This window comes from Andrographis paniculata, unplaced genomic scaffold (genome assembly GCF_009805555.1).
Source record: "Andrographis paniculata isolate CXL003 unplaced genomic scaffold, ASM980555v1 Contig60END, whole genome shotgun sequence".
In the NCBI taxonomy this organism is placed as follows: domain Eukaryota; kingdom Viridiplantae; phylum Streptophyta; class Magnoliopsida; order Lamiales; family Acanthaceae; genus Andrographis; species Andrographis paniculata.
In genome coordinates, this window is record NW_026137596.1 from 1054971 (window position 1) to 1068670 (window position 13700).

At 32.4% G+C, this 13700-nt stretch overlaps 2 protein-coding genes across 5 annotated transcripts; both read right to left on the bottom strand.

Annotated features, from left to right (window-relative positions):
- Window positions 1–1091: 1091 nt before the first annotated feature.
- On the bottom strand, window positions 1092–5232 carry LOC127259616 (plastidial pyruvate kinase 4, chloroplastic). Of its 3 annotated transcripts, none has more exons than XM_051287047.1 (6): window positions 5036–5232; window positions 4326–4406; window positions 3403–3788; window positions 1656–3302; window positions 1429–1568; window positions 1092–1308 (listed from the first exon to the last, which is right to left on the bottom strand). In XM_051287047.1, exons 2-5 carry the CDS (start codon window positions 4383–4385, stop codon window positions 1469–1471), a joined length of 2193 nt encoding a protein of 730 aa, XP_051143004.1. In that variant the 5' UTR covers window positions 4386–4406; window positions 5036–5232; the 3' UTR covers window positions 1092–1308; window positions 1429–1468. The 3 variants fall into 3 exon arrangements, with proteins under 3 accessions (XP_051143004.1, XP_051143002.1, XP_051143003.1); XM_051287045.1 differs by having other exon boundaries at window positions 5031–5232; XM_051287046.1 differs by having other exon boundaries at window positions 1092–1319; window positions 5031–5232.
- Window positions 5233–5432: 200 nt separating this feature from the next.
- Window positions 5433–10182, bottom strand: LOC127259618 (spermine synthase). 2 transcript variants are annotated; one of them, XM_051287050.1, is made up of 11 exons: window positions 9938–10182; window positions 8660–8839; window positions 8526–8570; window positions 7667–7743; window positions 7452–7574; window positions 7098–7202; window positions 6940–7012; window positions 6448–6519; window positions 6073–6268; window positions 5861–5990; window positions 5433–5696 (listed from the first exon to the last, which is right to left on the bottom strand). In XM_051287050.1, the coding sequence occupies exons 2-11, from the start codon at window positions 8811–8813 to the stop codon at window positions 5631–5633; spliced, it is 1041 nt and encodes a 346-aa protein (XP_051143007.1). In that variant the 5' UTR covers window positions 8814–8839; window positions 9938–10182; the 3' UTR covers window positions 5433–5630. The 2 variants fall into 2 exon arrangements, with proteins under 2 accessions (XP_051143007.1, XP_051143006.1); XM_051287049.1 differs by having other exon boundaries at window positions 8660–8884.
- Between the last annotated feature and the right edge of the window lie 3518 nt (window positions 10183–13700).

Sequence of the window (13700 nt, forward strand, 5' to 3'; positions counted from 1 at the left end):
ATTGCCCTTAATTGTACAGTAGATATTAAAAGTAATAAATGAATAAAAAGTAAAAATATAAAATTTGTGTTTAAAAAAGAAAATAACACAATAGTTGTTGGATAAGACATTAGTTTGTAGATTGAGAGAGTATTACACTTCAAACTAAAAAAATAAACAAACCCACCATAATTTTTTTTGAATTGTTAATTATTAGTAATTTATATATATATATATATATTATTAAATATTATTTTCATATATATATATATATATATCACACAAATATTCAATACTATTATTTGAAAAATTTGAAATTCCAAATTTCTTAAACTTATGTATTCTGTTTCATAATCATAAAATATAAATAAAAATTAACATAGTGATTGCATTTTAAGAAAAAAAAGTGTGCAGCTGACGGCTCTGCTCTGTGACTCTGTCCAATCAATCATTAGTATTCTCAATGTAAAATTAGAAATGTGTATTTTAATTCTAATCCAAAGCGATTCTTTGGCTTTGTTTACCCAGCTTAATGTTAAGACTGCAATTCCTTATAAATAATAATAAAATATTTTTTACAAAAGTAAAAATAAAAATAAAATTCAAATACTCATTTTAAAAAATTAAAAAATTTAATATTCAATTTAAAATAATATATTTTATATTTTTTACCCAATTAGTGTCATACATAAACAAAATAAAATAAAATAAAATAAAATAAATCAATATATGCACGATCGCTGAGTGAATAGAACTTTTATGATTTGATTTTGATTTTTACGTGTTTCAATTTTTGATTATCTAATAAATGCAAAAATAAATTATTCTTTTTACAAAGCAGTACATTTTATTTGTTGTTTAAATTTATTATCATCATCACTACTCATTTTTTAAAACCATTTTAAGTGCTGTTTTTCTAATCTCTATACAACCTTCTATTATCTAAATTCAATAGTTTAAAATATATTCTCTTATAAAAAATATTTAAATAAAATATTCTAAATCCAATAACGCCGAAGAGAAACGCACCCAAAATGCATAAAAGGATTCTGCTAATTTGAAGCCAAAATGTGGTGTTTTTTTCCTCTTGTTTTTTATTTCATAGTTTGAAACGGCCTGCTTCTTCCTTCGCTTATGATTTATATTCTCTCATTTTTACTAATTTCTCTAAAATATTATTAAATTTTGAATCAAAACACTATATAAAACCACTATTTCACTTTAAAACGATACGCATATACTAAATTAACATTCAATTCTACTCACCATCGTGGCGCCCCCTCCACCGTTGGATCGGAAGTTGGCTTCATGATGCGCACGACAAGTAAACTACACAAAATATGCAAGACGAGAGACAAGAATGTTAGAATAGAACCAGACCAATATTGTGTAGCAAAAACATCGAGGATAGTAAATAATAGTAAATAACATGGGAACTAGCGAGCAAACCTCGTCAGCCAGTTTTAGCAGGAGGACAGCAATGGAGGTTTCAGTTCTTCTTTTGCCTTTGATTACAATCTAAAATGGTATCGAGGATCGACACAGCTTTCGCAATATGCTTACCTTTGTTCAGCATCACACAGCTCACCCTGCAAAAACATAAGAAAGCTTTTTGGTTTCGAATGCATGCTGATAAACTTCGATGATCAAGCTTACAACATCATCACTTTTGTTACCTTCTTCCATTGGCTGCATCGATTATTTCTGCCCTGGAAGGGATTCCCGTCTTGACGAGTGATTCCAAAACCTGTGTTGCCAAGATCATGGGAACGTGGGCAGCGCCGCAGATGGAAATGATCTCTTCTTGTAAGTCGGCGAGCTTCTCCCACCCGCATTCCACTGCCAGGTCGCCTCGAGCGATCATGACGCCCAACGGGTTCGGAGATTTCATTGCTTCTAGAATCAGGTGCGGCAAGTTCTCGAATCCACCCTTGGTTTCGATCTTCAAAACAATTCCCAACTTTGATAGCTTTCTCTTCGCAAGTTCTTGGTACAGTAAGGTGATATCACGAACGTCTCGAACGAATGAGACGCCCACCATGTCAGCATGCGAAGCTACGAAATCGAGATCCACGATATCCTTTGAAGTGAGACCTTCGTATCGGATATCACTCTCTGGAATGTTGATGGATTTTTCTGAGCCTAACTTAGTACCTTTTGGACTTGCGTAAGTGATTTTTACAACTACTTCTGAACTGCTTGTTCCTTTAATAACCCCCCAGATCTTCCCATCATCAAAAGCAATAGGTTCTCCAGGTTTGGCCGAATCGAATAAATAACCTGATGGGCAAGTTATCCTATGGGATCCTGTTGTTGAAGACGATCGAGTATTCTGCTCATCAGAACAATCTCGGCAAACAGTTAATAAATCACCAACTCTCAGCCTAACAAATTGCTCGGCAGGGGGGACATCAACAGCAAGTCCGACAGAAGATTTCTGCTTCTTCTCTTTAATAATAAGAGCCGTGCCAGACTCAACGTATGCAGACTTATAGCACTCAGCCATGAATCCAACACCCGAAAAAATAGGATACTTGCTTGAAATTCTGAGAGTTCTCTGTTTACCACGAGCATCACGGAACCTCACAGAATCATCTACCTTCAGCTTACTCAGAAATTCTTGGCCATCTACTTGCAAAACAACATCCGGGGATAGGTGAGCAGGTGGAGGACCTGTTCCTGGTGCACTCAACCAAACTTGGGCCGGACGTATCACACCACCAAATGCATTCCTTTTGGGCGAAATTTTTGCAACAGATGGACCATCCGGAAGTTTTCCTGTACGAAGCTTTGGTCCAGCTAAGTCCATGAGGATCTTACAAGGTTTCTCCAGATGTTGAGAGCACCTCCTTATCGTTGCGATTATTTTGCTCCATAATTCGGGGTTCCCATGAGCACAGTTGATACGGAAAATGGTAGTCCCTGAACTGATAAGATCTGATATCTGCGTCTCAATTTCAAGGGCCTCTTGTCCGACTGTTGCCATGATATGAGCTGCTTTCGGGGCTTGAAGTTTACCCAGAAGTTGGTCTGAATTAGAAGATGACCTTTTCATCATTGTAGTCATGCCAAGGTCCAGCTTTTGATTACCTAATCTTTTCTGAACGGGAAGTTCTTCATCAGAAACTTGTTTACTGGCAATGGAATCTGCTCTTGAGCTTGTCAGCATCTGGATACATGCAGAAAGACTTGACAGAACATGAGGATTTGCATCGTCTAAGTTCGAAAGCCCAGTAGAAGAAAGTTCTTCTTTGATCTGTTCTATATCTAGGCCCTTTAGTGCCAAATAGTGCAATAGATTTGTTGCACTTTCAGAGTAATTTCTGTAGATCAAAAAGTAAACAAAAATGTGACACGGTGATTCAGTTCTAGACACTTCACTTATTTAGGCATCCTTTGACAATAAAAAACATAAAAACATACCGATGACACATTTTAAGCTTCATTGCATTCCACTGTTCCATAGCCAGAATGTGCAAATGAACAGCCTTCAGTTTGTCTGAAAGACACTCTTGGTTTGCCTGTTTTGCAAGATTTGGTTGAAAACCGATATCACATGACCCTGGGGAAGCAGCTCTCTCTTTTCTTGGTTCTTCAAAATGCCCATCATCCTCAGGGCCGAAATATACTTGATCATCTGTGAAATGAGGTAAGCTGTGTCTTTGAGTGTCACCCTGTTCAGGTGACACACTGTATGCAATAGTTTTTGCATTGAGTTTCCTTCCTTGGCTTTGAAAAAGCAACGTAAGATTTGTATGAGGAAGACACGTGTGTTTTCCATAAGTAATTTGGGATGTCAGATCATTAGCCTGCATAAATATTCAGGAACTTCGCATTAAAATGTCCTAATAGGCATCATAGGAGGATCAAATTTAAAAGAAAATTGAAGTACAAATAGAGAGATATCATAAAGAAGCAAGCTCTAATGTAGGCGCATGTTAAAAATAAAAATAAAAATTGGTAATTCAGTGTAGAAGTAACTGAAAACAATCCACTATTCCACGAGTTAAAAGATGCTATCTCCTCAGGATATATTGAACAGCCAATATGATCATTCATGGAATTAAAAAACACCACTCGCAATATTCTCAGATTTTCAAAACATCTTAGTAATCATCCAAATCCACCACTTTTGGGCAAGAGTGGGAATAAGACACAGGTACAGAACATTATAATTCAAGGATTCAGCTCTTGACGACAGCCAGTCTTGAGAATATTGAAATTGCAATTTATCAAACAAAAGTAACTTCACAGAAGTACAAAGATCTAAATAGCCAAATTTTGGCAGAGATGGACATGCAATATCAAACCATGCAGCCGCAGTAAGTATCAAGTTGAGAACTAACATGATTCAGAATTGCTGATATCTCAGTTACAGAGCAAACAGAAACAGTTCCGATCATCATCAACCAACCAACAAGTAGTACCTGAAAAATCATATTAACTGTCAAATCAATTTGGAAAGAACATAAGGTATGAACCTAAGAAAAAGACTAGTGCAAATTAAAAAATGTGGTACTGGAATCTTACAAGGACTCTTTCCACTCACTAAACCAAATTAACACTAAGATCTTCCAAAAAATATTCTTATCTCAGAAGAAACTTAAATTTCCCAAAACTGAAATGGTTGTGTTCTCAATTTGTTTTGGCCGCTATTCATTCTTCGGTAAAAAAATGTTACTTTTCTTCTGTTTCAAAACATCACATTCAACTTATTACCTTTTTTCACTTCAAAACACTGCATGGCCTATTCACTAAAAGCTTTACCATTCTCAACACAATACGAAACAACAAAACCGTGTAGATAGAATACAATGATCAGTTCTCAATGTCCAAACGAAATGCTTATTTAAAAATCACGGAAATGGGAGCACCACTCCTCAGCAAATATAAAATCTCCAACTAAATATAGTTCAAATAAATCAAACACTTGAAATCCACGAATTCACAACTACCACAAAGGAACGATATATACCAAAAACAAATAAAATAAAATCAGATTCAATAGCTTGCTCCACAAACAAACCCTAAAAGAGAGGAAGCAATCTTACCGTACCTCAAGCTATTCCCCAAATCGAATGCTCCAGAACAACCTAAGGAAATAGTTAATAATACAAGCCACTGTTTTGTTTCCCTCGGATTGATATTGGTTCTAGACTGCGACAGATGAAGAAGCGTAGACGAAGATATTGAATTTGCTGAGGGAGAGAGAGAGCGCGATGGCGTGTGGCGTGCACGTGTCTGGTTGGAATCAAACACTGAGCACTAAATCAAACTTCGAGTTGAAAGCGCACCACTGTGAAACACGATTTCTCTTGATTTCCTTATTAAACAAAGATTATGTAGCGTACGCATTCACATGTCCTTTTGCGATTATTTTCGTTAATAATAATAATATGGTAATATTAAATACAAATACAAGTAATATACGAATATAAAATAAATATAACACATTCAGAAAATAAACTTGCAATGGAAGGTTTCAACTTCAATATTCTTGCCATGGTAGTCTAAAAATAGTGCTGCGTCTACACATTACACAAATGGTCTCTAAAACTTGTACACTGCCAGGGATAGACAGACAATAATTCAACACAAATCAAATTACGGCGGCGGCCGCCGCCTTTATTTCGAACATACATTGAGAGCAGTCAGTCCCGGAGAGCTTCCACCTCCCTCTTGACAAAGCTCGGTAATGAAAACGCAGCTCGATGCATCTGTTGGTCCAAAATGATAAAAATGTTAGAAGAGCCTTCAAGAAATACACTATTGTTCGAATTCTAATCTCTAAAGAGGTGTGTTGTTGCCCCGTGCAATTCAATAAAAATGAACTCTTGAAAAGTCGATACGAAAACATTAGTGTACACTCCTGTAGGTATACCTCAGAATTGTAGAATTGAAGTTCCCTCTTATACCCGATCGCACCCTCCAATTTTTCAATAGGATTGATAGGGTGTGCGAAATCCACAGGTGGCCCCTCAGTCGAGCATAGCAGAAATCCTATAGCCCCGCTGCAACCGGATTCAAAAAAAGAAAAATGGGATTACCAAATCATGAAGGCACAACATGTTTCGGGTCGAAGATAAAATTTACCTCGGATATGTAGGAACGCTAGTCCATGCATAACGAACGGAACCTTTGAATGTTTCGCGGCATACAGAAATCATATCCTGAATCAGATGTGTATGAAGCCACATACTTTCTGCCATGTTACAGAGAACTCCACCGGGCCTTAATGCTCTTGCAATGTTCTCAAAAAATGGCCTCTCCACGAGCTCTTGTGCAGGACCTGCATAGAAAGATCCCAGTATAATGATGAGAAACCAAACACTTAACCAAACTGATCGATTATTATAAGATAACTATAGTGAATTGCAGATCAGAAACGATATATGAAGGGGAGCAACTCCACAACAGCACATCGATCGGGATTCGGTATAACTTCTGAATTTACAACAGCATACGTACCCACAGGATCTGATGAGTCGACAATTATTGCATCATACTTTCCTTCAGGAGTTTGCCTTAGAAATTCAACAGCTGTCAAAATAGTCATTTGTTGAGCATAAAATGGGAGAATATATATTCATAATAATAGTGATTTTTATGGGCCAAGACGTTCAAATGCAAACAACTCAAACTGATCTAGAATGCACTAATGGAAGAACTTTGTCTTGAAGCATATGATATTAGAAATGGAAAATGGTTTTGATCAGCCATTTGGGAAGTAGCATGCAGGTATATATCATATTCAACAATTTAGATGGCTAAGAGCGGGGGTTAAAAGCACAATGTCGAAAAAAAAACACAATTTGAAAGCAAAAATAACATGAATGAAAATAAAAACAAAAGGTAAAATTCAGAAAGACTAATGAATAAGTATAGTTCCCTGTAAAGCATCCTCCATGATTTAAAATAGCCACAAAAGGATGAGTATATGCTCGTAGATCATAGGCATACCATCACCAACATGAAGATGCACACGAGGATCCTCAAAACCAATTGCTAAGTCTGGAAAGAATTTTTTGCTTACCTGTATGGAAGATAACCAAACCGGTAAATAAGCAAGGAATAGATAGTTTACTAAATAAGTGCAGCACAAAAGCATTCCCACTCACATCAATCACCAGTTGATCAATTTCACAAATATCAATCTTCTCCACAGACCTATGGCGGGCAATTTCGCGAAGAACACCTCCATCACCACCACCTACCACCAAAACCTGCATACAGATTAATTGCTTTAAGCACTGTATCCATAACATCAAAGTACATAATCAAGTAGATGAACCATGAAGAGTAGAGGCAATTATGACTACTTGGCTTGGTAATAAAGCCACAGAAGCTGACATAGATTGAAAATGAGAGAAAATTGTTTCCCAATTTAAATGAAATATAAAGAGAATAATCAAAATATCAAGAAAAATATCAGTATATTAGACTATCAAAGAGACTTAGAAATCATATATTACATTCTTTGGTGATTCAATGGAACAAAGAGGGAGATGGGCTATCATCTCCTGATAGGCACATTCATCTTTCTCCGTCAACTGAACAATGCCATCGAGCACAAGCACCCTCCCATATCCTGATGACTGTAAGGGTAATCAATAATAAAATGTTTCTTTCATCAACAAGATTAGAATATTAAGAAAAAAATGTTTCCATGAACTACTAAATACAGAACCTGGAAAACCAAAACTTCTTGGAACAAAGACCTCTCCTTGAACAAGACTTCTTCAACTTTCAGAGAATGTGCTTCGCCTAAAGAAGATATGGATTGCTTAAGCAAGATACTATGCTAAAAAGCATAGAAGAATTAAGGTTATAGCATACTAATCACAACGTTGCTACTTGCTAGAACGAAGGAATTACTATTCTCTTTCTCCTCAAACTCAAATACTAGAGGGTGTGGTTGTTTGTGTTTTCACAAGATTTTTGCATTATTTATTAAATTAAAATATTATTTTTTTCTCCCAGCAAAAAATCACATCCGACACCTATGTTCCATTTATAAAATTACATCTAAAATCTATCTTTTATTCAAAACATCACATCCAATATCTATTTTCCATAATATATTAATAAATAAATCCCAAAGCTATTTTCCATCTAAAAAAAATTCAATTTCAAAACACCGAAATTCTCAAACTACACAAGATAAAATTTAATTTATACAGTAATCAAAAGGTTTGTTTGAGCTTGAGATATAAGTAGCATTTATAAGATTATGTGGAAATATATTATTATATATCACTTTGAAAAATTGATCAAAGTTTCAATTTAGCTCACAGAGCTCATCTTTTCATATACTTCTACAAAAATAGTAACGTCCAAAAATACAACCTTTCTGTCTACTAAAAATGAAACAAGTGTTCAGAATCTAGCAAAAATATCTTTTGATAAATGAGGATCAAGAAAATCTCCGCAAATATTTTCAAAGTAAATGAACACATGAGAGATCCAATCAATGATAGGCACCCAAGTTAAATAATAACGTAGTAATCAATTTCTCCCATTGTCTAGATGAGGATCAAGAAATATACCTGGCCACATTGGGTTGTTAAAAAACACTTCTTTCACAGTATCAGCTGCAATCAATGTCAAGCAATCAGTAAAACTTTTAACCCACTTTGATGAGAAGCTAAACTATACCTCAAAGGAAAGAATGTTCTGATACCTGAGGACAACTGACACTCAGAGAACCATCCAGAAACAACCGTAGAGTGGCATTTGGCGTCAAGCTCAGGAGCGGATGCCCTAGCTTTCAGGCAACAAGATGGGATAGCCATAGCCTGGCCCAAACCATTGTCATCATTCTCCCTCCCATCCATAGTCTTCTGGCATTCCAAACTTTTTCCTGCGTAAATGTCCATATAATATCCTTTTCTCCTGCGGATCCAGTCTCTAAGCACCAAAGAGATGAAATAAAATCATATATTCTAGCTAAACACCACCACCACCCATGCTCAATCAAAATCCTCGTAGATAAATAACCATTCTAAATCACAGCTAGCAATTAATTGGCAGGTGCCAAAAAGAGCCAAAAACAGAGCCTCATAATATATAAATAAGGTAGAGCAACTCTTATCCTTGACCTTTGAAGGACATCAAACACCAAAGATATATGAATAAGGTAACATATAGGTACTCATGAAAATTGAAAAACAGCATAGACAGAGAAATGGAGAGAGGTGTAACTCAATTACATAGGGAAAAAAAAAAGTCTTCCTTGAAGAATGTCCAAAGAGAGCATTTAGTAGCAGAACGTGAGAGCAGGTCCAAACTAAAAAGTAAACCTTTGGCCGACTCAATAGGGGCTGAAAATGGTGCAAGGTAGAGGAATATATAAAAATTCTTGATGAGCCCAAGCCAACTTTGAACTAATGTTACTAAATGACAAGGGAAGATCAACAGGAGAATCTTGTTAATTATAACATTTCTACATTTGGACACCTATATTCTCCTATTTCCGACACTCTGAATATAATAAGATCTACAGTGAAGCCACAATGAAATTCTAATATACAACACAGAAAACTATAAGTGAAAACAAAAGATCATTCGCACATCCCCATTTTCGACAAAAATGAAAAATTAAATCCCCTTAGTTCCTATAAGAAAAATGAACCCCCCGCCCCCAACCCTATATGTATGTATCTCTTCAAGCACCATCCTTTCAGTTACAGAAGGTATTTATACATATAAATTTACAGTTCGACAACACGGAGAGCACGCTAGGGTTTACGTAAAATAGGGTAAAATAAACACTGTAGCAAAGAAGAAGCTAATTCCAGTAAAAATGGCCTGATGAAGAATTTACTAAAATCGATGAAAACAATACACGAAAAAGGATCGTGTGCTCGCCCCAAATGACTGCATGCTGTGACCATTTTTACATATGAACATACAAAAAAATCAAAAATTATTTTTTTAAAAAAAAAATAATAACACACACCAGCTCTGGTTGTCGGTGGTTCAGAGGAATCGTTGAAAAAGCGCCAAAAAGTGACGGCGAAGTGGCGGTGGAGGTGGCGGTGGCGGAGGCGGCGAGAATCGGTGAAGGAAGAGGAAATTGAGTGTTTGTTGAAAGTTGAGAATGAAGAAATGTCAAGAATCGCGAAGGTATATTATCCTTCTGGCTACTTCTTCACACTACTGTCTCTGCGTGTCTGCCCAAGAAAATATGGTATTAATGAGAGAGAGCGTCGTACTGAAGAGCATTTATCGACGCAAACAAGATTGTATACTCTCTCTCTAAAAAAAAAAAAAAAAAACGAAAGCAAATAAAACGACAAACAAACGGAAAAAAATTCCCAAAAAAATGTGTACTGTCGTACCCCTCCAACCAGAAAAAGAATTAACATTTATAATTTTATATTTTTTTAATATTACTGTAATATTACATTAATTTATAAAAAATAAATATTTACTACGTTAAATAAAATAAAAATATTTTTTTATTTATTTTTAAAACGGACAAAAATAAAAAATACTCCATTCGTCATCCAATTGAGTGCTCATTTGACCGAACATGAATTTTAAGAGAATAAATTTGAATGACAACGAAGAAAGTGAAAATAGATTTGAATAACGAAGAGAGAATAATATTTTTTTTTTTTTTTTCATATCTATTTACCTGTTTTCTTTTGCACATAATTTAATAAATATTAGTATTAGATTATAATATAGTAGAAATAAATGAAAAAAAAATTAAAAGTAACCATATTGTATGATACCATGGATAATATTTTGTTATATAACTGACCATTTGTTAAGGAATGGAGTAAGTATATTTTTATGAGACCAAGAAAAAATATACTCCCTCTCCTCCGTCCCAAATATCGTCTCTGACTATATTTTAGAAGTGGTGTAATTAGTAGATAATTAAGAATGTATTAGTGAAAATAATTATTTTATAATATAAATAATTATAAATTAAGATTAAGATAACTAATTAGTTTAATTAAAATAAAAAATAAAAAATAAAAAATTTAAAATGAGATTAAAGTGTGTAATCATTTTCAAAAAATGAAAGTGACATGGTATGTGGGACGGACAGAAACGCAACGTCGAGTCCTCCTCAAGGCATAATATTGAAAATGCTCATTGAATTGGAATAAGTTCGGCAGCGGATCACGAACTCTTGGTGATCTTTTCTATCTAATGAACGGGGAGTCTGGTATTTGGGACGGAGGGAGTAATTTTTTATATTATTTCAAACCAAAATACTAAATAAAGACTCTATATTTAATAGTAATATTTAACTTATTTTTCATTTTATTTATTTTTAAATAAATTATATTTATTTAAAATATATTTAATAAATATAAGTTAATTAATTAAAAATAAAAAATATATATATATATACTAAATACTATTTACTAACAACTTTTAATGACATAGTATAATTATGCTTAATGGTTAAGACATGAATCGAATGCAAAGAGGATCGATAAAAAAGTAGTTTGATTGTGATTTAATTAAGTTAATCACATTAATCTCGTGCCAATCATTACCTTTATTCCATTCTTATTTTATTCATCAATATTTTTTACACGTTAATAAAAAAATAATTTTATATACTCCATCTGTCCCAAATACCTTGCAATCTCATTTTCAAAATAGGAAATAATTAATTATACTTATCCTCTCACATTATCCAAATAAAAAAAATAAAATATTTATTTTTTTCTAAATCACATTACATAATTTGTAAATTATCCTACTTAATACTACCCATTTAAAAACTCGTGTCAAAAACAAATGTTGCAGATCACGTTAATATTTATTTACAATCACACACGCCCAAATCAAATTGTCCCAATACATTTCAAAATGCAACAAAGCAAGCGTTTTGTTATTTATTTATTTTACATAAATAATAAAAATATGGAAATCATAACAAAATTGATGATAAAAGTCAAATGAATGATGTGGTAGGGACCTAAACTAGGCCACGTGGTCATGATTTCGTAATTGAAATTGAAATAAATAATAGTAGTAGTTGTTGTTGAGTTTGGTCACGAATCAAAACTGCATAAATAAATAAATAAATATATAAATTAATAACGACCCACTGATTGATTAGTAACAACTTTCTGGCTAAATTTTGTTATTTGATCTGTGGCATGTACTTCCAGTTTTTTTAAAAAAATTTAAATAGTTTCTAACACAAAATTTTATTAACTAATTTTTATTTTTATAAATTTTCAAATAAATAAATACTATATATATACTATATATTAAAAATTACTCCCTCCGTCCCATATATTATGGGCCTATTACTTTAGATACGAGAATTTAGGTAAAATATGATTAGTAAGTAATTAAGAAGTGTATTAGTAAAAATAATTATCGTATAATAAAAATAATTATAGATTAAGATTAAGATAACTAAATAATTTAATTAAAATTAAAAAAACTATAAAATTTAAAATTTAAAATGAGATTAAAATGTATAATTATATTTCCAAAAAAAAAATAGATAAATTATATCGGACAGACGAAAATAAAAAATATGGATAAATTATATTAGACGGACGGAAGGAGTATTTATTTTTCAACCAACTACCCAACACAATCATATTACATAATTACCATCATCATTATAGTACAGTTGTCACGGTACGAATACAGATGTTGCTGTCCACAAGATTATAATAAAACGCAAAAGATGTGTATATATTATTTTTTTTATTAATAGTAATAGGCTCGTGCAATAGATGTGTACAGTTGTTGTTGTTATAAAAATGACAAAAATAAAAATAAAAAACAAAAAATAATTAGTTAATTTATAAATCAAACAATATATGTTTATTATTTATTTTTTCATTTCAAACTAAATATTTAATATATATAATTTTTAATAAAAATAAATTATTTTTACTTACAAAATATTATATTTAAATATTATATAAACTAATAAATTTTATAAGTAAATATCCATGTAATTTTAAAAATATTAGTATTATATTGGAATATAGTAGGAATAAAACAAAAATGATTAAAATAATTTTATTAATATGTGTGATATAAATATAATGATATTTGTGTAATATATTGTAAGTTGTAAGGGTATTTGTAATGTTAAGTAGATAGTACAATTACTAAAAAAAATAAAATAGATATTTTGTTATGAGATGGACTAAAATGAAAAAATTGATAATTTGTTATGAGACGAATTGAAATAAAAAAATAAATACTTTATTATGGGACGGATTGAGTATTAAAATACTATTTAATGAGATTTTTTTAAAAAAAAAATCCAACAAGTATTTCTTGGATTTGGTTGGAGATGTTCTAGAAGGATAAGAGTATTCAAAGTCCAACAATTATTTGTGTTCAATGGGTTTCTTCGGGGAATTTTAAGACTTTCATTGTTCATACAAAAAATTTTCTTAAAAAAATATCGAAACAAATATTTATTTTTTATTTTTTATATTATATTAAAAAAAAAATTTAATTCAAAACATACAGCTATTCTAATTCAAATCTTTTTATTATTCAAAATCACAATCCAAAATCCTATCCTTTAAACAAACACACCCAGAAGTATTCAAAAAGTAAAGTCCAACAAGTAAAGACCAATTGATCGAACTCTGTACATTTCGCTTAGACAGAATTTTTTATTAAGTTTTAAAAATATTTGACATTAGTAGAAATTACTATTATTTCATGTGACATATTACAAACAAAAACTATCAAAATTTTCAAATATA

Bases quoted from the DNA above. Each gene is read 5' to 3' on its own strand.
- LOC127259616 (XM_051287047.1), bottom strand. From the start codon at position 4,385: ATGATGATCGGAACTGTTTCTGTTTGCTCTGTAACTGAGATATCAGCA. The intron at 3,789-4,325 runs GTTAGTTCTCAA...ATATTTATGCAG, and splicing joins TATCAGCAATTCTGAATCAT to GCTAATGATCTGACATCCCA. The intron at 3,303-3,402 runs GTATGTTTTTAT...TTTGATCTACAG, and splicing joins AAGCTTAAAATGTGTCATCG to AAATTACTCTGAAAGTGCAA.
- LOC127259618 (XM_051287049.1), bottom strand. From the start codon at position 8,855: ATGGACATTTACGCAGGAAAAAGTTTGGAATGCCAGAAGACTATGGAT. The intron at 7,744-8,525 runs GTATATTTCTTG...TATCTTCTTTAG, and splicing joins TAACAACCCAATGTGGCCAG to GCGAAGCACATTCTCTGAAA. The intron at 5,991-6,072 runs GTAAATTTTATC...ATCCGGTTGCAG, and splicing joins AGCGTTCCTACATATCCGAG to CGGGGCTATAGGATTTCTGC.